Source organism: Canis aureus, chromosome 7, assembly GCF_053574225.1.
Source record: "Canis aureus isolate CA01 chromosome 7, VMU_Caureus_v.1.0, whole genome shotgun sequence".
Lineage (NCBI taxonomy): Eukaryota > Metazoa > Chordata > Mammalia > Carnivora > Canidae > Canis > Canis aureus.
In genome coordinates, this window is record NC_135617.1 from 56,844,376 (window position 1) to 56,871,523 (window position 27,148).

The 27,148-nt window shown below is 40.9% G+C and overlaps 2 protein-coding genes across 6 annotated transcripts in view; both read right to left on the bottom strand.

The window, feature by feature from the left end:
* Nucleotides 1–23,703, bottom strand: part of ADGRF4 (adhesion G protein-coupled receptor F4) — a 31,294-nt gene extending 7,591 nt beyond the window's left edge. Inside the window, exons 1-7 of one of the 3 annotated variants that reach the window (XM_077902644.1) lie at nucleotides 23,350–23,703; nucleotides 22,424–22,463; nucleotides 15,877–15,985; nucleotides 7,605–7,659; nucleotides 5,048–5,199; nucleotides 4,049–4,300; nucleotides 1,634–3,013 (exon numbers count right to left, since the gene is read on the bottom strand). In XM_077902644.1, coding sequence (XP_077758770.1) covers nucleotides 1,634–3,013; nucleotides 4,049–4,300; nucleotides 5,048–5,199; nucleotides 7,605–7,659; nucleotides 15,877–15,969 — 1,932 coding nt within the window. In that variant the 5' untranslated portion in view covers nucleotides 15,970–15,985; nucleotides 22,424–22,463; nucleotides 23,350–23,703. Of the gene's footprint in view, nucleotides 1–1,633; nucleotides 3,014–4,048; nucleotides 4,301–5,047; nucleotides 5,200–7,604; nucleotides 7,660–15,876; nucleotides 15,986–22,423; nucleotides 22,464–23,349 lie in introns of those variants that run through there. The other 2 variants (XM_077902646.1, XM_077902647.1) reach the window with 2 other exon arrangements.
* A 603-nt stretch (nucleotides 23,704–24,306) lies between these two features.
* Nucleotides 24,307–27,148, bottom strand: part of LOC144317414 (putative adhesion G protein-coupled receptor F2P) — a 37,386-nt gene continuing 34,544 nt past the window's right edge. For all 3 annotated transcript variants that reach the window (XM_077903735.1, XM_077903733.1, XM_077903734.1), the window contains one exon: nucleotides 24,307–26,951. In XM_077903735.1, coding sequence (XP_077759861.1) covers nucleotides 26,943–26,951 — 9 coding nt within the window. In that variant the 3' untranslated portion in view covers nucleotides 24,307–26,942. The remainder of the gene's footprint in view (nucleotides 26,952–27,148) is intronic.

A 27,148-nucleotide genomic window follows, 5' to 3' on the forward strand; every position in this document is an offset into this window, starting at 1 on the left:
AGTTTCTCTTTAAAGCCATGCAGGGGCAGCCCCGGTGGTGCAGCGGTTTAGCGCCGCCTTCAGCCCAGGGTGCGATCCTGGAGACCCGGGATGGAGTCCCACCTCTGGCTCCCTGCATGGAGCCTGCTTCTTCCTCTGCCTGTGTCTCTGCCTCTCTCTGTGTGTCTCTATGAATAAATAAATAAAATATTAAAAAAAAAAAATAAAGCCATGCAGGGCAAAGAATGAAAAAAATGTTCACCATAGTTATTAAAGAAGTATGAGCAAGATTTATAATTGATCTGAGTGGGCATTTTTTAAAAGTCTGCTTTGTATTTCATACTACCTTTTTAAATAGAGTAATAGTGACATGTTAATAGGAATACATTGCTGCTTCACTAAGCAGTTATATTTATATATTTAAAGCAGTGGCTAGAAAATTTTTTTCTGTGAAGAATCAGATAAGAAATATTTTTAGCTTTGTGGGCTACACAGTTTCTGTTACAACTACTCAACTTTGCCATGGTAGCTCAAAAGCAGCCATAGGCAAAATGTAAATAAATGAGTATGGCTTTATTCCAGTAAGACTATTTACAAAAATAGGCAGCAGGCTGGAGTTTGCCATCCCCTGATTCAAAGTATAATTAAAGATGTGAACTTGCCAAATTTGCTATTACTTATAGATTTGAAAAGCAGTCTGGCTAGTGACAGCTTCCCAAAAGTACAAGCTCAGTCGCCAAAACAGAGCAAAGCAAATTTTAGAGGGATAATTTTGCCAAACCACGTATGGTAGAACAAGAAAAGACAATAGAGATGATTTTAGATTTGTTGTGTTTTTTTTTAAGATTTTATTAATTTTTTTAGAGACACACACACAGAGAGAGAGGCAGAGACACAGGCAGAGGGAGAAGCAGGCTCCATGCAGGGAGCCCAACATGGGACTCAATCCCGGGTCTCCAGGATCACGCCCTGGGCTGAAGGGGGCGCTAAACCGCTAAGCCACCAGGGCTGCCCAATTTTAGATGTATATCTTTATCTTGCTAAGGAAAAGGTTGAAGCCCAGAGGAAAGTAACATTTTTAACGTGGAGCAGCATGCAGCAAGATCCATTTCAATGAAGAACGACCTAACATTTATTTCACAGGGAAGCAGCATGAGAACTCCTAACCCGTTAGCACTCAAAGAGAATGGCAAGCCCTGTCTCTTCATACTATGGAAAATGACTATTTCACTGAGTTCCCAAATTGCATGAGAAAGGATAAAAACTGTGCTTTGTTTTGAGGCATAGCGTGTGAGTGTAGACTCACACATCTTTGATGAAATACTAGTCCTCCATAAATAAAGGTCAACTTCTTCTGACACTGAAACTTTAGGAGGGATACAATGGATCAGTTGAGGACTGAAGAAAGGAGATTCCCACCCAATCAGCCTGATCAACTAAATCCAACTTGACAACCAATAGCGTGAGAGATGCCACAGCTGAATGTCTGTAAAACATGGAAAGAAATGAAATACTTCGTATTCTATATTTTTCAATCATAGCCATTTTTTGTTGTATAGCCAGAATAGTGAATTATAAAATAAAAATAATCTTATAAATAAAACATTTATTAATAATATTAATTAATAAAAGAAGTCTACTTCTTGGAACTTACCTGAAAAGCATTGAGGAGGGCAAAGATTATATGGAATATCAAGGAAGTGTCTTCTATAAGTGTAGCTATTCCAAAACCCCAGGTCAGTCCCAACAACGGGGTGAGGATGGCAACATTTTTGCTGATCCTCATAATTATGGCCAGATCCTGAGACTTGGAACTTCCAATAGAGGGCCTCTGAGTGTTGACAGCAACAACCAAAACCACCACAAGATTCACAGCCACAATGACCAAGGCTGGGATGGCAAATGCTAAAAGGGCTTTGGTATTGTCCCAGTTAAGCCAACAAGCATCAGGTCTCATGTAGCCTTTCTCTGGCACTGTGACAGCAACTGTGGTGCCAGCAATGATCAAGGGGCACCCATAGCCAATGGCAAAGCCAATGGCCATCATGCGGGACTTCATCATCCTACGGAAAACAACCAATATCCCATAGATGATGAGCAGTGCTTTGAAGAACATCCAGAAAAACAGAGAGAGGTAGAAAAAGTGGCTGAAAAATGTCAGTGCAACACACCAGTTGGAGTCCTGGACCTTTTTGTAAAAGTTAGAGTTTATGATGAACCACACATTAGCAATCAGGAGTGACACAGCTATGTTCACGATGCACACATGACGCATGTATGATATCTCTGTCACAACCACCCGGGACCACACCACGGCTTCAATGATCAGGCAAAGAATCAGGCTAACGATGGAGATGCTGAGCCCAATGCAGGTGATGTAGTCCAGGACTTTATTTTCTATAGATTTGGGGGACATTAGAATTGAAAAGGACATCACCATGTTGGTGTAGTTACACAAGCATTTCACTTTGTTCATGATCTCCAATGTGGTTTCACATGCATTCTCGTCCCACCTCCTTTTCCTGGAGTGCCAGCCAACACAGTGGGCCCTGGCATTCTGGGACTTGTTGATCTTCTCAAAGGTGAATAAGACTTGCTTCAATTGTTCTGGTAAAATCACTGAAAGGACGAGACCATTTACAGGTCTAGGAAGACTCACATTTTGCAAGTGGACTTCCTTCAATATGGCCCCCAACGTGGGAAAAGCTATGCTGATGGCTTGGGATGCATTTGGTGGCAGCTTCCACAGCTCTTGTCTGGGAATTTCTATTACTCCTAAGATACCCTCTGTTGTATTGTTCATGCTCACAGAGAAATTGAACTTTTTCTCTGAGGTATTGTGGTTGATGAGAAGCCCTTTTGCCTGAATGAAGAGTTCATCCGCAATGTTCTCAGATTCATTGTGGATGTGGAGTTGCCTTGCAAACAGATTCACTGACTGCAACAAATCTGAGCTGGTATTTTTGTCTGGAATGAAAGCCCAATTTGAAATGGCTGCTGTGTCAAGGATGTGGTTGGCCACTTCACTATAACTCTGCAATGGAGAAAAAAATGGAAATTATGCTAAGGATTTACACATTATTGTAGAAAGCCAATTTCTAAAACCTGAAATTTCTAGTGATCAAATCTTATTTGACATATTTCTCTTCAAATTCGCAGTTTATTAGAATCTCATGCTAAGAAGCCTTCAGAGAGGGAAGTAAAGTAAAACAATGATTAAAATTAAAAAAAAAAATCACAGATAAAGTTTACCTGCTTTATTATGTGCCTGGAGCAGCCTTTCCAAACTACATTCCATATAACCCAAAATTCTCATGAGATATTAATGATTGTTTAATGGAGGGATTTGGGGGTACATTCTATAAAAACCTAAATTTGAGAAATACTGCATACCATATCCCTATCCCCTCTCCTATAAGGAGTTCCAAGTTTCATTAACACATGAAAAGCTCTAAAAAGTTCTGCCATAGGAAAACTTGTTTATTGGGAAGCATGGGTGGCTCAGTAGTGAGTGTCTGCCTTTGCCTTAGGGTGCAATTCTGGGGTCCTGGAATCCCAGCATCAAGCCCCCTGCAGTGAGCCTGCTTCTCCCTCTGCCTATGTATCTGCCCCTCTCTCTGTGTCTCTCATGAATAAATAAATACAAATCTTAAAAAAAAAAAAGAAATCCTGTTTATCTTTATTTAACTTGGAATTACTACATCTACTATGTACAGATTTCCCTTTTAGAAATGAAACCTCCATTAACATTTCTCAGAACAATTATCTACAGAATGAAATGCGGGCAACATAGTTTTGCTCACAGCCATTTTTTTGGGACATTTTCTTGAAAATAGTGAGTCTATACAAAAACATGTATTAAAAATGTGCTAACTTCTTGAAAAGTTCCATAAACTAGAGTGAGTTGATATGCAAAATTGAAATAAAATACATATCTTTGTTGTTATGGTTGCTGTAGTTTTCATACCTTGTACCCTAAAAAGTACATTTGAAACTGTTTAAATGCAAGATTTGGTACCAAAAAAAAAAAATGCCATCAAGTTTTTTTAATGAAATTATTAAAGAATACCTTCATTTTTTCTCGGGTAACATTATCAGACAAATCTGTAGAAATATTTCTTAATAACTCCACTATAAATGCAATGTTTCCAGATGTGGCTTCTGATGATTTCACAACATCGAGGATGCAGGCATAGTCAACTGGACAGTTCCTGCGGATTCCTTGGGCTACACTCTCCATGGGCTCTGGAGCTCGAAAATCAAGTACATGAACAGGTATGGATGATGCTGCTAGGGAAAGGCGTGACGCACTATTGAAGTCCTGTTTTTAAAAAGAAAAAGTCGTTTTGTTAAAAAATGATTAAGTACCTAACCCATGTCAGAGTAAAGAAGCTAAGGCACAAATACACCACCTGGGGAAAATAGGGAAGCAAGTGGTCCTAAAAAGTTGTTTAGATGCCAAAAAAGTGGGAGACAGTAAGATGGAGTCATGCACAGACAAGAAATTCCACCAAAATTCCCACTGAGATCAAGATACTGACCTATTGCTTTCAGGACAATGGTTCTTAACTCAAATGTGATAAGATAGTTTCCTCTAGAGAAGTGGAGAAATTCTAAAAACAAAATTTGTCCTTTTTTTTTTTTAATTTTTTGAAAGAGGAATCACATGGAATTTGTGGGAATGGGTTGGAGAATGAATTTGGAGTTTGGCCAGTCAAAGAATGCTAAACTGTAATTTCAAGAAGTTGCAAGTTCCCTAATAAGACGAAGTTACACACAAATCCATCTTTAGAGCTCAAACTTTAACCTCTAAGCATTTTCCATTGTGTGATTGAGTTTCTGGTCTATTTTTGAGAAAAGATGCTGAGAGGGAGAAAGAGAGAGTGAGGATGGGGAGAGTATCTAAGAGTTTGGGTAAGGAAGGAAGAAGAGACAAATTTCACCCACTTTGCTATTTTCCCAAATCTAGATCTGAGATTTATTGTCATGCCGAACAGAACACATGAACATGCCAGTACCTTCTCCTGGGAAATTAGCCCCGGAAGCCAATAATCTGCAAATGCATTACCTTAAAGAGTGTTTCCACAGAAAGGCTTGTACACGTTTCAGTTGATTTTTGCCACTTGTTTTGATGACATGTAAATCCTATTTCTCCACGAAAGTGCTGAGCACAGGGCTGGCTGCAGTTGGAAGTGGTGATGCAAGGTCCATGGCATTTCTCTGAAAAGGAAAAGAGAGAGGAGGAGGCCTAATTAGCATTGCTACACTCTGAGGGAGGCAGCTAACTCATTCTAGGGATTTGGGGGTTGCTTCCCAGAGGAGGTGACATTCAACAGTGTCCTCAGCACCAGCTACGGCTTACCAGGCAAATTGCAAAGCTAATGTCTAGACAGAGTGAACAGCATATGGACAGAAGGGATCACAGGTCATACAGAAAGACTAGTTCAGAGCTTCCAAGGGGAAGGTGGCAAGAGATGAGGATGGGAGAAAAGCAGGAGTGAAGGAATGACGGACTTTGAATTCTGTGCTAATACAAGGGTTACCAGAAAGTGCGATTGGATTTGCTTTTGAAAGATAATTAACAATAGCATAGAGCAGAATGCAGTAAAATTTTTATAAAGGAACAGATAGAGTTGCCAGATATCATACACAAAGCCTAGTAAAATAATTAATTTTATTTTCAGACACAGTTGATTCTCATCATTTGCAGTAGTTATGTTCGTGAAGTTGCTTCCACAAACACTGAATGAGGGGAAATCAAGGCAGGTTCTTACAAGCTTTTCCTCACAACATTTTTATCAACTGATTAATAAATGAGCTCGTTTTGTTTGTGTTTCTACTTAAAGACACTTTATGTTGTTGATTCATAACATTGAACTCATGGCCAATAGCACCATAACTCACAATAGCACATGAACAAAGCTTATCTAAGATGTGTATTTTCTCCTTAAGGCACATCACAGCCTTTACAGGAACACTACACAGCACTTCAGAACTATACTCAGGGCCATTTTAAACAGTGAAATCACTCAAAAAAAGTACAAAATGAAAAAAATATATGGCATTACATACACCACCAAAATAACACTTGTTTGTAGTAGGACAGCTAGAACAAGAAGACAAAAAGCCACCTTGTTTGGCTGGGAACTTGCACTTTAGCTACCTTGATTATTTTTTTCTGTGAATGATCCAGAAAGCACTGTGACTAGTGATTTGGGGGTTACAAATAAGTTTCAATGAACAGAAGAATTTGCAAATACAGATTCCATGAATAACAGGAATCACTTGAAAATATTCAGTTAAACAATGGATAAGTAGTGTTCGTATGACCCATGCAATACCATTCATTGTTTATCTAACATTTAAGTTTAATGAGGCATTTCATATTTTTATTTGCTAAATATGATAACTCTAGCCAGAATGTAAATATTTTCAGTATTGTAGGCTATGTGGTCTTTGTCATAACTACTTAACTGTGCCTTTGTGGCATGAAAGCAATCAAAGACAATACGTAAATAAATGGGCATGGCTGTGTTCCAATAAAACTTTATTTTTAAAACCCAGTGGCAGGCCTGCTTTGGGCCATGAGTAGAGTGGGTTGACTTGAGTCAGGGAGCCCAAGAATAAAGCTATTGAAGTATTCCTAGGAAGAATTGCCTTAGGATAGTGGTAATGGAAGGAAAAGAAGTAAATCATAATGAGAGCTAGTAAGGTATTGTAGTCAATACCAAGTGGTGACTAATTGCCTATGAGTCAAGGGATGCATTCATATTAATGGCTTGGACAGCTCTGTGGATGAGTCCATTCATGGAGAAAGGAAACAAGGAAGTTAGCCTTTTCCTTTACCACCTACCCACCGTACCCGGTTTTGTAAATTATTTGAGCTCAGTGCTTCTCAATTTCTTCATTCATACAGTTTGGAGGTGATGCCCATAGTCTTGTTACAAACATTGAATGAGATAGCATCCTGTTCAGCACTTCAATCATTATTGCCATAAATGTTCAATGAAAGTTAGCCATCTCTCTCCCTCTTATCTCAACTCCACATCTATATAGAGATGTATTTGTTGCTAAAAATATACATGGACATGTCTGTGCAGAATCCAATTATCCCTAGGTATGGGGGGTGGCTAACTGTGTGATTTCACTATCTTACTAGTAATGATTATCTCCATTGTTTATCTCTGACTTCTTGAAAGCAACCAGTCTCACCAACACAATACCTATCTTACCTCATTTCAATAGATTCCTCAGCGCCAGAGTATTACGTACATTTAAGCATTCTGAAAATATCTTCACGTGAAGGAAGGAATGCTGCCCTGTTCCCTCTTCTGTCTCTTGTTAGCTCATTAATTCAAATAGATTTCCCTTTGGAGTTTTAAAGGGAACACTTGTCTTCTATTCTAGAACGCATGTGAATATTTGCCAATGTGGGTCATTGACTATGCCATGGATAATGGTCTAATTGTAAAAAAGTCTATCAATGCTGGTTAACAATGAGAACTGGTTGAAGACTGTTATTCTATTTGAAAGCTTGTGGCCTGGAGACATGCTCGGCAGTATTTGGGCCCTTCTTTACTCTGTCCAGTCTCCATGTGGAAGAAGACTGTTCTGTAGACACATACCTTGTATCCTTCCAGTCTTGAGTTTCCCTTCAGGATGTTGAGGTTTATCTCCATCCTGTAAAACATAAATTCCCAAAGGTCCTCTTTACCATGGGACTCTCCTCTCTTATCTCAATTTAGAGGCTCCATGTGGATATGAAGAGAAAATGTGTTCAGGAATCGGAAGAAAACTGCACCAGGTCCATGTGTGATACTGCAGGAACTTGCAGACAGAAGCATGGAGATGAACACATATGGAAGACAAACTACCCTCTTGCCAGTGGTCACTTGGGCCTTGAGGGTCAGGTTAGTGTAGTGGATTGGGTACTTATTTTGGAAAGTTTAAGTACCCAGGGGCAGAGGAGATGTAACAATTATAATGCTAAGCTGGTCTCTATCTGTATTAATTTTAACTGTGAAATGGAGCTAATATGATCCACCAAATACCACACTATTCCCAGAAAGGAGGAAATGAGCAGATGCTAGGAATAATCATTAGGTGACAATAATAGAATCACAAATTCATTTGTAGCTATAAAGGGCTATAAAAATGATCTAAAAGGAAAAAACTACAACTCTAGGCAAGCAGGCAGAGGAGCAGGGGCCTCCCCTCACCCGGCCCCACCAACTCACTAGGTAACTTCCAAACCATCCTGAACACCTACGGTTCGACCTGAGATTTAAAGAGGGAAGCTGGAACGCTACAGAGACAAGGGTTTGCGCTTCTAACAAGGTGGGAAGGCGGAAAAATAAAAATAAAAAAGAATCCAGTGGGGGAGGGCCCCACGAGGAGCTGGGCTAAGGGGGGCGGGAGCCCCAGGACAGGAGAGCCCGCCCGGGAAGCGGGAACTGTAACAATCCACACTGGACTCTTCCCGGAGGGAAAGGCTCAGCGGGGAACCGGGCAGGACCGCAGGAGGGCGGTGGGGCCCCCAGCCTCCCGGGGTCACTAACAGGAGGTGCCCCGGGGGGAGCACCCCACACCCCGCGGCCGAGCGCAGGAAAGGGCTGGAGCCCCGGCGGGGCCTTGGGGAGAAGCCGGGGGTCGCGGGGTGGGGGTCGGGGGGCTCCGGGCAGAGGGGGCTGCGGCCTGCTGCCTTCGAGAGAGCCGCGGCCCCGGGAGCAATGCAGCGGCGCAGGCCCCGGACCCAGGGTGCTGGGGACACAGCCCAGGATCCTGTGGTCCCCCCGGGACAGGCAGAGGCGAGGAGGGCCCAGGACAGCGGGGAGGCTCCTGCCACGGGCGCTCCCGAGCTGTGTAGGTCAGCGCCCCCCGCCCCGGAGCATCCAGGCCCCTGCGGACTGGGAGCTGCGGTGGTTACTGCGGGAGCTGACTCCAGGGCTGGAGGGCTGGCAGCCGCCAGTGGGGTTGTTCCTCCTGGTGTCACCCTGTGCCTGGGAGGGTCGGGGCTGACAGGGGACATGGGCCTCATGGGGAAAACAGCTCCCACTGAGCCCGGCACCCGGTGGGGGGGGGGGGGCGGGGCAGCTCCCCCAGGTGCACACACCTGAGAGTCAGCACAGTAGCCCCTCCCCCAGAAGACCAGCTGGAAGGACAGGGGAAGAGCAAGTTCTTGAACCAGCAGCACAGGACAGCTCCAGGGGAAGTCGAGGGATTTATAGTATATAGAATTAGAGGGTATACCCCCCCCTTCTTGCCCTTTTTCCAGTACAACTCGTTTTTATATCAGACTAAAATTTTCCAATATTTTTTCTCTTCCCACCTTAACTACAATATTTTACCACCTCTTCAGTTTTAAGTTTCTTCCTTTTTAACTTTCATATTTCTACAATTACAGGTCCTAGATATATTTTCCATGTCTAGATTTCCTTGATCATACTCAATATAATTTTGGGAGATACACGAGATATGTTTTTTGTTTTGTGTTTATTTCTCTGCCTCATTTTGTTTTAAAATGGTGGAAGTTAATATGTTCTAAAACATGACCAGCATGCACCCAGACCAAGTGGTATACCGTGCTGGTTCATTCTGTAAGGTTATATTCTCTCTTCATTCACATTCTGTCCCCCTCTTTTTTTTTTTTTTTTAAGATTTTATTTATTTGAGACAGAGAGAGAGAGAGGCAGAGACACAGGTAGAAGGAGAAGCAGGCTCCATGCAAGGAGCCGGATATGGGACGTGTTCCTGGGTCTCCAGGATCATGCCCTGGGCAGAAGGTGGTACTAAACAGCTGAGCCACCCCGGCTGCCCCTGTCCCCCTCTTTTATCTCATTTAGGTTTTGGTGGTCAGTGTTGGGACTTTCTATAAGTATTTCTGGTTTATATAAATTTGGGACTGACATCTTCTAACATACAGAACTTAATACACTCAGAACCAAGAGGATCACCCTCTAGGACCCCTCAGGTAGACTACATTCTCCCTCCACTACAACTTCATCACCATCACCATCTCCCAGTACTCCCTCCTTTTTTTCTTCTTTTTTTCTTCTTTACTCTTGCTTTTTTTCTCTTTTTTCTTCTTCTTCTTTGGGATTCTTGGCCTCTTATTTTTTACTACTTTGTTTTAAAATTTGTTTTTCACTTTAGTGGTCCTTTTGTTTTATTTTGTTCTGATCTTTGTTTTCATTTTCTGGTCTCTGACCTTGTCAGAATCATCTAGGGTGAAATTTACTTAGGTTGTGTTTTATATCCTTGACTCAGCCCACTCATACAACCACTCTGCACTGAGCAAAGGACTAGAAGGAAGAACTTGCCACAAAAGAAAGAATCAAAAACAGCACTCTCTGCCACAGTTACAAAATATGGATTATAATTCGATGTCAGAAAGCCAATTCAGAAGCACAATTATAAAGCTACTGGTGGCTCTGGAAAAAAGCATAAAGGATTCAAGAGACTTCATGACTGCAGAATTTAGATCTAATCAGGCCAAAATTAAAAAACAATGAAATGATGCAATCCAAACTGAAGGTCTTAATGATGACGGTTAATGAGGTGGAAGAAAGAGTGAGAAACACAGAAGACAAGTTGATGGCAAGGAAGGAAGCTGAGGAAAAAGGAGAAAAACAATGAAAAGACCATGAGGAAAGGTTAAGGGAAATAAATGATAGCCTCAGAAGGAAAAATCTACATATAATTAGGGTTCCAGAAAACGCTAAGAGGGACAGAGGGCCAGAAAGCATATTTGAACAAATCATAGCTGAGAACTTCCCTAATTTGGGGAGGGAAACAGGCATTCAGATCCAGGAGACAGAGAGGTCCCCCCTCTAAATCAATAAAAACCGTTCAACACCTCAACATTTAATAGTGAGACTTGCAAATTCCAAAGATAAAGAGAAAACCCTTAAAGCAGCGAGAGACAAGAGATTCTTAACTTATACGGGGAGAAATATCAGATTAACAGCAGACTTCTCCACAGAGACCTGGCAGGCCAGAAAGGGTTGGCAAGATATATTCAGGGTCCTAAATGAGAAGAACATGCAGCCAAGAATACTCTATCCAACAAGGCTCTCATTCAGAATAGAAGGAGGGATAAAGAGCTTCCAGGATAGCCAGAAACTGAAAGAATATGTGACCACAAAACAAGCTCTGCAAAAAATATTAAGGGGGTTCCTGAAGAAGAAAGAGGAAGCCCAAAGAAACAATCCACAAAAACAGGGACCAAATGGGTATTATGATGACACTAAATTCATATCTTTCAGTAGTTACTCTGAATGTGAATGGGCTGAATGATCCCATCAAAAGATGCAGGATTTTGGACTGGATAAAAAAGCAAGACCCATCTATTTGCTGTCAACAAGAGACTCATTTTAGACCTAAGGACACCTCCAGCCTGAAAATGAAAGGTTGGAGAACTATTTACCATTCAAATGGTCCTCAAAAGAAAGCTGGGGTAGCAATCCTCATATTAGATAAATTAAAGTTTATCCCAAAGACTCTAGTAAGAGATGAAAAGGGACACCATATCATACTTAAAGAATCTACCCAACAAGAAAACCTAACAATCGTGAATATTTATGCCCCTAATGTGGGAGCTGCCAAGTATATCAATCAATTAATAATGAAAGTAAAGAGATACTTAGATAATAACACACTAATAGTAGGAGACTTCAACATGGTGCTTTCTGCAAATGACAGATATTCCAAGCACAACATCACCAAAGAAACAAGGGCTTTAAATGATAGACTGGACCAGATGGATTTCACGATATATACAGAACCTTCCATCTGAATGCAACCAAATACACATTATTTTCAAGAACACATGGAACTTTCTCCAGAATGGACCACATACAGGGTCACAAATCAGGTCTCAACCAATACCAAAAGATTGGGATTGTCCCCTGCATATTTGCAGATCACAATGCTTTGAAACTAGAACTCAATCACAAGAAGAAATTTGGAAGAAACTCAAACACGTGGAGGTTAAAGAGCACTCTACTAAAAGATAAATAGTTCAACCAGGAAATTAGAGAAGAATTAAAAAGATTCATGGAAACTAATGAAAATGAAAATACAACCATTTAAAATCTTTGGGATACAGACAAAGCAGTCCTAAGAGGGAAATAGAAAGCAATACAAGCTTCCCTCAAAAAAAAAAAAAAAAAAAGGAAAAAACTCAAATACGCAAGCTAACCTCACACCTAAAGGAACTAGAGAAAGACAAGCAAATAAAAACTACACCAAGCAGAGGAGAGTTAATAAAGATTAGAGCAGAACTCAATGAAATAGAGACCAGACTGTAGAACAGATCAACAAAACCAGGAGTTGGTTCCTTGAAAGAATTGATAAGATAGATAAACCATTAGCCAGCCTCATTAGAAAGAAAAAAAGACTCAAATTAATAAAATCATGAATGTAAGAGGAGAGATCACAACCAATACCAAGGAAATACAAACGATTTTAAAAACATATTATGAGCAGCTATATGCCAGTAAATTAGGCAATCTAGAAGAAATGGACCCATTTCTGGAAAACCACAAATTACCAAAACTGGAACAGGAAGAAATAGAAAACATGAACAGGCCAATAACCAGGGAGGAAATTGAGGCAATCATCAAAAACCTCCCAAACACAAAAGTTCAGGACCAGATGGCTTCCCAGGGGAATTTTATCAAACGTTTAAAGAAGAAATAATACCTATTCTACTAAAGCTGTTCCAAAAGATAGAAAGGGATGGAATACTTCCAAACTGGTTTTATGAGGCCAGCATCACCTTAATCCCAAAACCAAAGACCTCACCAAAAAGGAGAATTATAGACCAATATCCCTGATGAACACAGATGCAAAAATTCTCAACAAGATACTAGCCAATAGGATCCAACAGTACATTAAGAAGATTATTCACCATGACCAAGTGAGATTTATCCCCAGGACACAAGGTTGGTTCAACACTCATAAAACAATCATTGTGATAGATCATATCAACAAGAGAAAAAACAAGAACCATATGATCCTCTCAATAGATGCAGAGAAAGCATTGGACAAAATACAGCATCCATTCCTTTTTTTTTTCTTAAGATTTATTTATTTATTTATTCAGAGAGAGTGAGAGGGAGAAAGGCAGAGGGAGAAGCAGGCTCCACGCAGGAAGCCCCACGTGGGACTCGATCCCAGGTCTCCAGGATCACACCTGGGCTGCAGGCAGTGCTAAACCGCTGTACCACCAGGGCCACCCTACAGCATCCATTCCTGATCAAAACTCTTCAGAGTGTAGGTATAGAGGGAACATTCCTCAGCATCTTAAAAGCCATCTATGGAAAGCCCACAGCAAATATCATTCTCAATGGGGAAAAACCTGAGAGCCTTTCCCCTAAGATCAGGAACATGACAGGGATGTCCACTTTCACCACTGCTATTCAACATATTACTAGAACTCCTACCCACAGCAATCAGACAACAAAAAGAAATAAAAGGCATTCAAATTGGCAAAGAGGAAGTCAAACTCTCTCTCTTTGCAGATGACATGATACTGTACATAGAAAACCCAAAAGACTCCACCCCAAGATTGCTAGAACTCATACAGCAATTCAGCAGTATGGCAGGATACAAAATCAATGCCCAGAAGTCAGTGGCATTTCTATACGCTAACAATGAGACTGAAGAAAGAGAAATTAAGGAGTCAATCCCATTTAAAATTGCACCCAAAAGCATAAGATACCTAGGAATAAACCTAACCAAAGAGGTAAAGGATTTATACCCTAAGAACTATACCGTACTTCTTAAAGAAATTGAGGAAGATACAAAGAGATGGAAAAATATTCCATGCTCATGGATTGGAAGAATTCATATTATGAAAATGTCTATGCTACCCAGGACAATTCACACATTCAATGAAATCCCTATCAAAATACCATGGACTTTCTTCACAGAGTTGGAACAAATAATCTTAAGATTTGTGTGGAGTCAGAAAAGACCCCAAATAGCCAGAGGAATACTGAAAAAGAAAACCATAGCTGGGAGCATCACAATGCCGGATTTCGAGTTGTACTACAAAGCTGTGATCATCAAGACAGTGTGGTACTGGCACAAAAACAGACACATAGATCAATGGAACAGAGTAGAGAACCCAGAAGTGGACACTCAACTCTATGGTCAACTAATATTCAACAAAGCAGGAAAGAATATCCCCTGGAAAAAGGACAGTCTATTCAATAAATTGTGTTGGTGAAATTGGACAGCCACATGTAGAAGAATTAAACTAGGCCAGTCTCTCACACCAGACACAAAGATAAACTCAAAATGGTTGAAAAATATAAATGTGAGACAAGAATCCATCAAAATCCTAGTGGAGAACATAGGCAACACCCTTTTTGAACTTGGCCACAGCAACTTCTTCAAGATATATCTATGAAGGCAAGAGAAACAAAAGCAAAAATGAACTATTGGGACTTCATCAAGATAAAAAGCTTCTGCACACAAAAGAAACAATCAACAAAACTAAAAGACAACGTACAGGATGGGAAAAGATATTTGCAAATGACATATCAGATAAAGGGCTAGTATCCAAGATCTATAAAGAACTTACTAAACTCAACAGCAAAGAAACAAACAGTCCAATCATGAAATGGGCAAAAGACATGAACATAAATTTCACCAAAGAAGACCTACACATGGCCAACAAGCTCATGAGAAAATGCTCCGCATCACTGACCATCAGGGAAATACAAATCAAAACCATAATGAGATACCACCTCACACCTGTGAGAATAGTGAAAATTAACAAGACAGAAAACAACAAATGTTGGAGAGGATGTGGACAAAGGGGAATCCTCTTGCACAGTTGGTGGGAATGTGAACTGGTGCAGCCACTCTGGAAAACTGTGGAGGCTCCTCAAAGAGTTAAAAATAGAACTGCACTGGGACCCAGCAATTGCACTGCTCGGGATTTACCCCAGAGATACAGATGCAGTGAAATGCCAGGACACCTGCACCCCGATGTTTCCAGCAGCAATGTCCACCATAGCCAAACTGTGGAAGGAGCCTCAGTGTCCATCGAAAGATGAATGGATAAAGAAGCTGTGGTCTATGTATACAATGGAATATTACTCAGCCATTAGAAATGACAAATACCCACAATTTACTTTGACATGGATGGAACTAGAGGGTATTATGCTGAGTGAAGTAAGTCAATCGGAGAAGGATGGTCATGATATGGTTTCACTCACATGGGGAATACAAAAAATAGTGAAAGGGATTATAGAGGAAAGGAGAGAAAATGAGTGGGAAATATCAGAGAGGGAGAGAGGACATGAGAGACTCCTAACACTGAGAAATGAACAAAGGATGGTGGAAGGGGAGATGGGGTGACTGGGTGACAGGCACTGAGGGGGGCACTTGACAGGATGAGCACTGGGTGTTATGCTATGTTGGCAAATGAACTCCAATAAAAAAATATACAAAAATAAAAAATAAAATAAATAAAAATAAATGAACAAAACACCCTATGTTATAGATAAGGAAATTAAGATTCAAAGAAGCAAAACAACTTGTGCAACTAATGAGAAGCAAAGTTAAGGTCTGGGGCTGAATTGCTAGCTGCCAGGCTAGTACTTCCTCCTCCCAACAACTGCCTATCTACATATTTTGTGGCTTGCAAAGTGATTTTTCAACTATATTATTACACTTGTTGCACCCTGCAAATGTACTGTTACAAGTCCCAGCCACCTCTCAATTTGTCTTTGTTCCCTTAAAAAAAAAAAAAAAACTATCAGCAGGAGTAAAATTGTAGTCATTTGAAAATTTATTTAAGATTATGTTATTTATAATAAATTTAGCCATCTAGGAGAACAGACAGATTTCTCATGGGACCACCTAAAAATGGATCAAACTTACCTTTATGTGCATCTTGGATCTATAGTGAGAACATTCTGTGGCCAGAAATAACATTAAACAGCAAATCATGGTTGCCTGGGACTTCATTTTCATACATTAGGATCTTCACCTGCAATACAGAATGAAACTAAATCCAGCTGGAGGTGATAAGGCCAAACAATACAAAACTTAGCCAACTCGGGACGCCTGGGTGGTTCAGCGGTTGAGGGTCTGCCTTTGACTCAGGGCGTGATCCTGGGGCCTGGGATCAAGTACTGCATTGGGCTCCTGTGGAGAGCCTGCTTCTCCCTCTGCCTGTCTCTCTCTCTCTCTCTCTCTCTCCCTCTCTCAAGAATAATAATTAAAAAAAAAAAAAACCCTTAGCCAGCTAACCAACCACTTGGTGACCCTACTGAGTACTCTGAGATGTCCACACCAAAACATCCTACTCCAAGAAAGGACACCAACATCTACTTTCAGGCCAGCTAACATGTAAAAAAGAAAAAAAGAAAGAAAGCAAGAAAAGCCTTTCTCTCAACTGTTAACTTGTCTACAAAAAATAGACAGGAATGATGGAACCACCAAGAAAGATGTATGTTCACCAAAGCATCATTTCTGATTGTTTAATCCACAATTTTCTCTAATAATAACATTTATCAAGCATTTTATTTGCCAATCACTGTTCTGAGCATTTTCTTTGCATTAACTCATTTAATCAGATGACATAAGACAGTATTACATCTTCATTTTATCAGTGGAGAAGCTAAGGTATGAAGTGTGGAGCAACTGTGAGCTAAGGTCACTCAAATAAAAAGTGGGGAGCCGAAAGTTCAACCCAGATGGTACAGCTGGAAAGCCAAGCTCTAGAGTGGGATTTCTCAGTAATGGTATTATTGGCATTTGGGGCTGGATTCTTTGTTGTTGGGTGTTGTCCTGTGAGTTGTAGGATGTATAGTAACAACTCTGGCCTCTATACATGAGGTGCCAGGAACAGCCTCCTCCCCAGTTGTGACAGCCAAAAATGTCTCCAGACATTGGGAGATAATGTGCCCTGGGAGATAAAACTGCCCCCAGTTGAGAACTCCTGTTCTACAGTATACTGTCTTTCTAGGCATATGGAGTCAAGCAACTTGAAATGAATATACACTATTGTCTGTTACTGGAGCAAGCACTGAGACTCTCTCTTATGGATGGATCAACTATTATACAGAGAAATTAGAAGCCTGAGAAGATCATTTTCTATTCTTCAGCCATATCTCTGTTTCTTGCCTTTTTATTTTTTAATATATAATTGACTTGTAACATTATATTAGTTGCAAGTGTACAACATAATGATTGAATATTTATGTTTTTGTGAAACTGTAAGTCTAGTTAACATCTGTCACAACACATAGTTACATTTTTTTCTTTTGATAAAGCCTTTTTCTTGATAGTTCTACCTTTCAAAGACAAATCCCCAAGAAATCATCTTTACAACAGTTGAAATTAATCAACATCATCATTCTCATCACCACCATTCTTTTCTTATAGGATAGTGCAAACTAAGACCATTTATTGGAAACAAAGCTCCTTAGAATGATTTCCCTGGTAGTACAGATGCAGCAAAGTGAAAATATCATGGATTTCAGAGGCAGCATAAGCTAAGTTATTAATCATATTTACACTATTGATGAACTGTTTAACCTTTGCTTAGCCTGTTTTCTTTCTCATCCATTTCAAAAAATGTGGCATGATTACATTTGTACCAACCACCGTTTATCGGGTGCCTCCTATTTGCCAGGAACTGTGCCAGATGCTGGGGGTAGAGAAATAAAGGATGCTGTCATTTCCAGTAGGGAATGCTGACAAATCAAACCAATAGTGAGAAGAGAGATCATCTATGTACTGTGTCTAGTCAACAAGGCCAAGCAGAAACTGAGCCTCAGCAAACGTAAATTCCTTGATGGAGGTGAAATGACTCTGATCCATCTAGGCTCACCAGGCAATCTGTGGCCAGGGAGCAAACAAAACTCACTGATCAGGGATCAAGCCCTTCCTGAGTGGACTCAAGACTAATATGGACTGTCACAACTCCAGTGAGCCTTCACATAAGATGACGAGCCACAGCACCTACAGGAAGGCTTCCAGATTGTCTTTGAGCTTAAAATTCTTCGAGTTCCTAACCAATGAACAGGGGAGGAAGTGTTTTTGACTTACACTATCATCTGGCAGAGCAAGTCTGAGCAAGGGAAAGGGAACATGGAAGAATGACGGGCAAAGTGTGGTAATGGATTTGCATAGTTGTTGGGATATGTATGTGGAATTTAAGATCTTACAAGAGTGGGTGGAAAGTAGGTCTCACATGTGTGGCAAATTGGTGGATGGGCACACTAAGCAAGTTGCAATATTAATATTATTTAAGATAGATTTTTAACCATCATCGCAAAAGGAAAAACCAGAAAAACCAGTGTAAATTGTCTTAGAAGTATCCATGTGTTTCACATATACTTTCAAAGTGACTTTCAAAGTGTTTTATCCTGGCACAATAATAAAAAAGATCTTACATCATGATTCATTGTGTACAGACATATATGTGTGTATATAGGAATCCATACATAAAATTGGAAAATTATGTAATTTTTATATTTCAAAAACCTTTATGTATTACTTATCCTTCCCATCTATGAGCAAGGCTGTCTGCTACATCCACGATTTTTATCTTGCATTCCACTCTATCTGACATTCTTTTAGCAATTGGTTGCCACCTACTAAATTGAATCTACAACCCTCTAATGGATTGTAACCTGCAATTTGAGAAATAGAAATACAGACTGGAAAATTCATTTTCATTATCAAGTCGAAAATCATTCACTTCTGCCACTGAAGTGGTCCCTTCGGTCCCTTCTCTTAACTATTTTTCACAATTCTATTGAAATCTTCTTCCCACGCTATATGCATCAGGGAAAAAAGATACCTGCATTCAGAGCCAAATAATAGGACTGATGCTGTGGTAAATGCAATTCTCTTCCACTTAGAGAGCAATGGTTTGAAATGCACAGTGAAATGGGTGAAGATGAGCCAACAGGAAGCCACTTATAAGTAATAATGCCTGCTATCTAAGGCTTCAGAAGGAGATCTTTTACTGTCCACAGTCTTCAATATAAGAACTTTATTTAAAGCTAATCTTGTTGGAAGAAAGTCAGGCATTTGGCACAGTGACATGATGTGTTGTGATGTGATGTGATGTGATGTGATGTGATGTGATGTGATGTGATGTGATGATGTGATTTAGGAAGTCCAAACCATTTTCCTGAGCAGTGCTAAGGCCTCTATAAGTTCACAGGTCCTGAAAGTGTTCAGGGAGTAAAGGTTTCAATAGTTATGACATTTTCTGTAGATCATTATGCTCTTTGTGGAACATTATGAAGTAATGACACATTATTTTTTTCTAAGAAAAAATTTACTAGCAGATAAATTATATGTAGTATGAAATCATAAGCAGGATCACAAGAAACACAGACTTTGAACTGAGCACAATTAGTTGTTTGGAAAGTTTGGGTTAATTAATTTGCTATTTCATCATTCATGTTCTTATAGTCTGGTGTATGTAACCCATCTACCATTTTCTATAATAATTATATGGTAAAGTTCCTTTAATTATTACAAGTGGGAAGGAGGTGATGTTTAATAATGTTACCCAAGAGGAGGCACAGCATTCTTATTTTTGCCTACTTTGATTGGCAGAGATGGGTCAGATTGAGAAATGTTTTCAAGGTAGCCCAAATGGGTGTTTCTGTTCTCAGCAGAAAGAGTAGAACGGAATCTGTCCCATCATAATATAGATAGCTGAAGCCAAAATCCAGAGTGTTCTTCAGAGCACACAATAAGCCAGAGATTAAGAGCTCTGAAATGGGGAATTAAAATATAAAAAGAAGTACACCCAGCATAATTCATGATCAGAGGCTGATATTTTACAGAACAGAATGAAAGAAAAAATACTTAGATTGACCATTGATAAAGACTTAATAATTAAAGTGAACTTTCAGCTTTGCATAATGCTGAACTGAAAATTTTCTGCAAATATAAAGTATTTTTGGATGCTTGGGTGGCTCAGTCAGTTAAGCGTCTGACTCTTGATTTCAGCTCAGGTCATGATCTCAGGGTTATGAGATCGAGCCCCAAGTTGGGCTCTGCACTGGGCACGGAGACTGCTTAAGATTATCTCCCTTTCCCTTTGTTCCCCCCATCTCTCTCCTTCTCTAAATATATATATATATATTGCAGAAGAGTTGTATACCAGCACCACCGCCCCCAGCACCTCACATATATCTGTATGCATAGCAAGTTTCTGGGAATCCTTGTGGTAAAAACACTGTCTCACTCTGGTTATACAAAATTTACTTTATCATCCAAAGTGCTCTGGGGGAATTTAAGGCTACTGTTCAAGGACCATATGTCATCTTGGAACACATTAATTTATCAGACTCAGGTTCCACAAGCATTTGTTGGTCACCTACCACATGCCAGGCCCTATGCTAATACCTTCATAGGAGGTCACTCACCGTGACCCAAAGTATCGCAGCAGAGAATAACAGAGCTGGCCTTAGTGAATCCTGAAAGGAGGCTATGGATAGGTCATCTTTAACAGTGAAAAGAGTCCGAATTATCCTGACACCTGATGCTCTGGGTGGAGAGGTGAGGAAAGGCAGGCATGGGTGGGATGACAATCAGATGTTCAGGATAATCACAGGAAGGGGAAGGCAGGCTCAGAAATGCAGAATTTAAAAGAGGAAGAGAAAACCACATGCAAAACTTAGCGCCTGAGGCTTCTGTGGTAATTAAGTAAATAGTCATCTAACATTTACAAAGAAATAAGTCCTGTATCTTGTTCCCAAAGTGCCCAAAAGATGGCCTATTTCAGGGATAAAAACAACAAGCAACTGGAATTGGCAGCTTCTCATGTACTAAAAAAGTAGCATCCCAAATCCCTCCTCCCTGCTTCCACAACCTTCCTCTCTCTCTCTGTGCCTCCTCATAAGTGCGAATTGCCCACTACCACCCACTTTTGTCTTTCACTTGATAATAAATAGCAATTTAGGTTACTGAATGGAAGCCAGACTCTCTACTCTAACAGAGTGACTACTTTAGAGAGAGAGAGAGAGAGAAAATCACCTTTGCTGGACCCCTGAGTGTGAGAGGACAATGTAGCTAGACTGAAGGGTCCCAGAGGTAATGTGGCTCAGGATGTCCCTCCCGGGGAATTCTCAGCAATGGCTGCCTCCTGGACCACTGCCTGTGCTCTAAGCCCTGATGACAAGGGGTCAACAGAACACAAGACTTAGTGCTCCCAGGCCCAAGATTGAGAAAAATTAGCCCGCACCTAGCAGAACAGACCAAAACAAACAAACAAACAAACAAAAAATCTGGTTGTTATTAGGAGGTGAACAAGAAGGGAAATTTCTCTGTCCCCAGTATCCAGCAGAGTGTAAGATGCATAGTAGCTACCCAGTCAGCATGTGTTAGATAAATGAATGAATATGTGAATGGCTCCCACAGAGAATGAATAAATGAGTGGCCCCCACAGAGAAAATTTCTGAAGTTTTTAAAATCACAAGGCAGCTTCTCTTAGAGGGGAAGGTGAGCATATGTACAGCTCTAGATCATTTTGGAACCTGGTGACTTAAGTAGACATGCCCCCAGCCTTCCTCTTTGTTATACTACCTGGATCCCATGTGCAAAAGGATTGTGAGGTCCCACTTAGGTGCAGCAAGAGACAACGCCATGCCAGATTAATGATGTCTACCCCAGGCATGGCAGTGCAAGTATCCTTTCTGCCCTGTCTCCACGGTCAGAACACACAAAACACTCTCTCGGACAGCCTTAGAAGACCCCACCTGTTCTCAAACACCATCTCCTATTTGTCCCACCCCCCTTGTACTAAGAGCTGAGTTTCTGAATGAATTGAAATTAAGAAGTACAATCAGTCTGCCTGGGTCCTAGAGCTTGTTTTTGATCTGCGCTAGAATGGGGTTGTAAGATATGACTCATGGAACTGAGGCGCTCCCCACCTGCCTGGACATGCTGTGCGAGGGCTAGCATCAAGGACTCTCAAAGCAAATTTTAAAAAGGCACAGCCTGGGAACAGTGACCACTGTCAGTCAGGAAGGAATACATGGAAAGCCATGATCTCTCAGACCCCTCCACACAGAACACCCCAAGATAAGCTGGACGGGACGTTTGCAAACGAAGTGGACATTTCCCCAATGTGTTCCCCTCCATGAACTTCACCACAACACAAGAAGGGCCTACTCTACTTGTTGGGTAACCTTCTAGGCAGCAAGTCACCTCACACTTGTTGACCAATCCCTTTGATGGGAAGGACCAGTTCAGAGAGGTTAACTGAGGGTGAGTCTGCTGACCCACATGTTGGGGTGTGTGTCTGTTTTTTTCCCCTCATCTGAATTTCATAACCGTATACTCCATCTACTCTGCTGGTATAATTAGAGCACTGATTATAGAGTCAGATGGCTGAACACGTTGTTTGCGTGTTTCTCGGCCTCAGTAACAGAATGGATTCAGTCACTCTTACCAGTTTTCCCTTGCCATGGAGGAGCTGTTTCATAAAGAGCCTTGGGGGAAAGAAAGATATGAAAGATCTATTAGAATCAGAAGCATCTTATCCTGGGCTATTTTAGATGGCTTCCAGCCAATCTCTTTGTAGCTCAGTATCATTTCTGAGAATTGCAGTGGGGTTCAAATACTGTTATGTTTGAAAAATCACATGATTTCAGAGCTGGAAGGTATCTAGCCTTCCTCTCACCAACTATCTTGAGACTTAGAGGATGTAAAGTAATTGATAAACCAGGCAATTGCTTGGCTCCATGAAGAAAGCTCACTGGAGCCCTGACACAAATAAAAAATAGTACCTTATGACGCACATTTGAAAGGCTACAATTGTCCTCAGAGTATAAGGAATATAGGTCATTAAATGGTGTACAGTAGACCACTCAAAACAAGGGTAGATGCCTTTGCAAAAAGGTTTGGCAGTAACTGGAGGAAATGTTTCCTTTTAAGTTGATATAAAGACAGCTTTGCCAGCTCCACTATAAGAAGGAACTATTAAAGAATACATTATAAAAATATGGATATACGACTTTACATTCAGCCTAAAAGAAGGGAATTGAAAGCTGATTTGCTTATCCACTTTATCAATCAAAGGGACAATCAGAAAACAGAGTCTAATTGCCTGACAAGGTGCTTCGCATTTTCACTCCTAGGAATGAGCAATTAGATCCTGACAAATGATTTTTAAAGAAAAATAAATGTAAGAGAGATCTAGGAAATACTTTAACCTAGAGCCAGCCAATTTTGAAATAACATCGAGAAAGCTTCCAGCAGAATCAAGAATTTGAGAAAATACCACCATAAATTACACGTTTTTCCCATTCTGGAATACACACAAGACCAATCCGGTCTTCAGTAGGAGACAGGTTTTGTTGTTCCATGAGTACTCACCGCATTCAGGAAATCTGGCAGCCCAGCAGGAGAGTTGGCACCGAGCTTCCCGCCACTGCACCCCACCATCACGTGTGCCTGCCCTCACACTGCCCATGGTCCCCCTTCAGTGCCCGAGATCCCTCTATTCCCATTTTTGAAAGGGAAATCCAAGAGGCCCAGGTGCACACCAGCCACCTGTTGTGAGGAGCCTCTCTGAAAACTCTAAAACCGCCCGGGGTTTCAAGGCTTGTGTAAGTCTGTGATTCACTCCACGATGGGTCCATCAAGCACGCCTAAGAGAAATTACAGGTTTCTCCTGTCTGGAGTAAATCCATTAAAATGAGTCACTTGTTTGCATTTCAATTCCTCACCTTTATCTCAGACAATCACATGAGACCATGTTGCATCTACTGCAGTGTTGTGATTAGAACACTGGGAATATAATGCAAAGTGGTGCCACTGTGGATGATGGGTTTCAAGGGTTATCACGTTTTTGCCTGTGTCGACGTTGAGCTTGAGGCAAAGCTGGCTAGCAAGTGGATCAGTAAATCATGATCTGATCCCTACCTTACACCAAAGACATTTTTGTTTTATTTTTGAAAAACTGGGCCAGGAGTTTTTATTGAGCCTTGGACACAGAAGGCACAGTCTCCACTTGCAGGAAGCTTCAAGTGATCTGACTTCTGACAGGGTGGCCAGGGTGGGTTTCCTCTCTCACCAGCAAACCCCACACATCCCAATTCCAGTGTCTTCTATTTACGTACCCTCACAACCACAAAATAATGCAAATTTCCATTTAAATACTACCAGGGGAAATGTTGACAAGAAGGAGAAATAAGGGAAAGACACTTTTGTTACATTTTTTACAGTAAGGAAGATTAAGGAGGTCATGTTTGTGGAAACAGATCATTTCTACTGAGGTTACTAGTTAAGTACCAGGTTGTTTGGAAAGAGAAAAGCCAGTATCATCAAACCTTTGGTTGTGTAATCAAAAGCCTTTATTGGACATGTTCTACGTGCAAGATACCTTGCTCTGCACTCTGGGCATACAAAAGGAAGTAACATAGTGAGTAAGTAAAGTGAGTTACCCTATCCCCAAAGGCTTACAGTCTTATCCAAGAAAGAAAATATATATATACCAAAAGATGAAAAGTAAACAAACAACAAAACACAATAAATACTAAATATAAAGTAAGTGGCACAGATTATAAATATTATAGGAATCAGGTGGGGACAGTCAGTACTTCAGGATGGACTCATGGGGAAGACGTCACAGAGAAGGCAACAAGTGAAGCAGAGCTCAGAGTGTGTCCCGAATAGAACCCCATAGTCTCTCCTAGGCAGGGGACTCTATATCACAGCCATGGTAACACTGAATGAAAGAATTGTTCCAATGGTAAATTCAGCTTATTACCCCTGATGTTGAACAGACTGAATCAAATGCTTAATTCTTTTCTTTAGAAGTCAGTGAAATAACTTCCATGAGAGTGTCAACCTCCAAACTTATGCAAAAGGCCATGGCTGTTTGTTCTCTTGTGTCTGTGTGTGTACGTGAATTGACAGGTACTTTAACAAAAATGGCTAACATTTTAATGGCCAAATATTATCCTAAGTATTTTACCTACACCACCACTCATTTAATCTTTACAATGACCCTATGAGATAGACTCTATTTTTCTAATTTATGGCTGAGGAAATCCAAATCTAAGGAATTTAAATAACTTTCCCAAGGATCATCATGCCTTAAGTGTCTAACCATGAATCTGGCCTTAGACACCGGTAGCACTAATTTCTTCTCCTTGAGCCACCTGACCAAGTCATCTCCTTGGTGAGGTGTGAGTAGGACATTGAATAGGTCTCTACTCAGGGTCTTCCACAGTCAAGCTAACCATGCAGTTCACTGATATCTTTCAGGATGGGACAGTGTGGGTTGCGCACTATAGGAAAGAAGGCTCAGCTTCTTCAAGGGATTTCCAAAAACTTCTGGAGTTTCTCTATTAGCATCCATGAGCCCTTTCTTGGTTAATAATAATCCCAAGGCAGAACGTCTTTACTGCCATCCCATCCTAGGAAGTACTCTACATCTGAGTAGAGTGTGCTTTCATGCTACATTGGACTGTTTAATGTTTAATGCACAATACAGATGAAAGCCCAGTCTCTCTCCTGTTGGTACCCAGAGTTCCCATCCATAAAATGAGGCCATTGGACCCAGTCTTTTCTACAGGTTTTCCAGATTTCTAATCCTGTAACTATTTAGCTTCATGAGATTCCATCCCTCTCCTCAGTATATTGACTCTTGGTAAGTTGCATTTCTTTGTACTGGGATCTCTACATTATGAAAACTGGGACTGTGCCTGCCCCACTCCTTTCCCTTGAAAAGACTACAGAAATAACTAGGGAAATGTCAAATTAAAATCCCTTTCTGACTTCATTTGAGAAAAATATGACTGTTGTCTCAAGATTAGCAATGTCACTTGAAAGGTGACTTACTCTGCAGGTTGGTGTATTTTTCTACCTTCTGATTGACTTTTTTATTATATTTTTTGCTTTTGCAAACTTCCTTACTTAGAGAAAGTTTTTTACAGTAAAAAAGAGAGAGACCCTACTCATTCACCAAGTGTGTCTCACTTTTCCATTTGTAATGCAACATCATTAATACTGGCTTCTTGGTAGGATAATTAGGGGGATTCACAGCCCCCTTTTCCTTTATTCACCCATTTGCTTCTGATGCATCAGGCTGGGTACTTGCTTTATAAAGGAGCTTTTTCTCTTCCAAAGGGGCATCTACCTATTGTACTGCTATCAGGTGGCTCTTTATTTGAGCATCAAATTTGTTTACATACAAGGTTAAGAAAATGAGCAGCTCTGTACTTGAAATATGATAGTCTTCCTTCCTCATCACTGGTTTCAGAAAAAACATATTGTCGGTGAGGGTTAATCTTATATCATCGGAGTAGACAGAATGCCTCAGAGGTTCTGTGTCTTGAGGAGCAAGTCCAGAGCTGAAAGCCTGCAGACTTCGGTTTCTAGCTCTGGCTCAAGCCTTGATTAGCTGTGGCCCATCACTCCAGGTTCCAGGCTCCTTAACCTACAGTGAGCATCTTTCTGGTTTAAAAGCTCTATGTTTTTGTCTTGGCTCACAGCCAAGTTACATCTAAGCCCCAGCCAGCTAACCATGTAATCCATTTAAATTTGTACAGGTGGACTATGCTGGCAGTTGGATTCCTTTTGTACAAGGAGCCAGCAATGACCTACTTAGAGTCAGTCCAACCATTGGTGAGTATTCATGAGGGCCCCTCCCTTAGCAACCCACAAAATCCAGCCAGGTGACATCCCAGGCTACCTCTGCCAAGATGAACCATTCTCTCTTCCTGAGGATAAACATGACCCAACAGCATGGAACGGGAGGCTCCAACAAGACCAGGGTCCTGCTGCGGCCCATTTTGTCTTTCTGTTCCCTCAATGGTGCCCAGCATGGCATATCTATCTATGTGTTGACAGTTCTTGGGGGGCAATGTTTAGCAGCACAGAATAGCTTAGACAGACGGGCCTTCCATTCTTCCCGTACTTCATGTACTCCTCCATCAGTAGCACAGCATGGGAGGCTTCCTTCATACTCCCTGGGGGCAAGAAGACAGGAATAAACACATTTTTTCTGGGGCTCTGCTATTCCTCGAATGTATGACCTTGTCAAGAACAGAAAACCACAACTTTAAAGAACAAGCAGCAAGACCCAAAAGCTTCACAACAGCTGCATTATGGGCTCACTCTTTCTGGAACAATGAGCCCCTTTGGGTAGAGTCCCCTTGGCAAATGG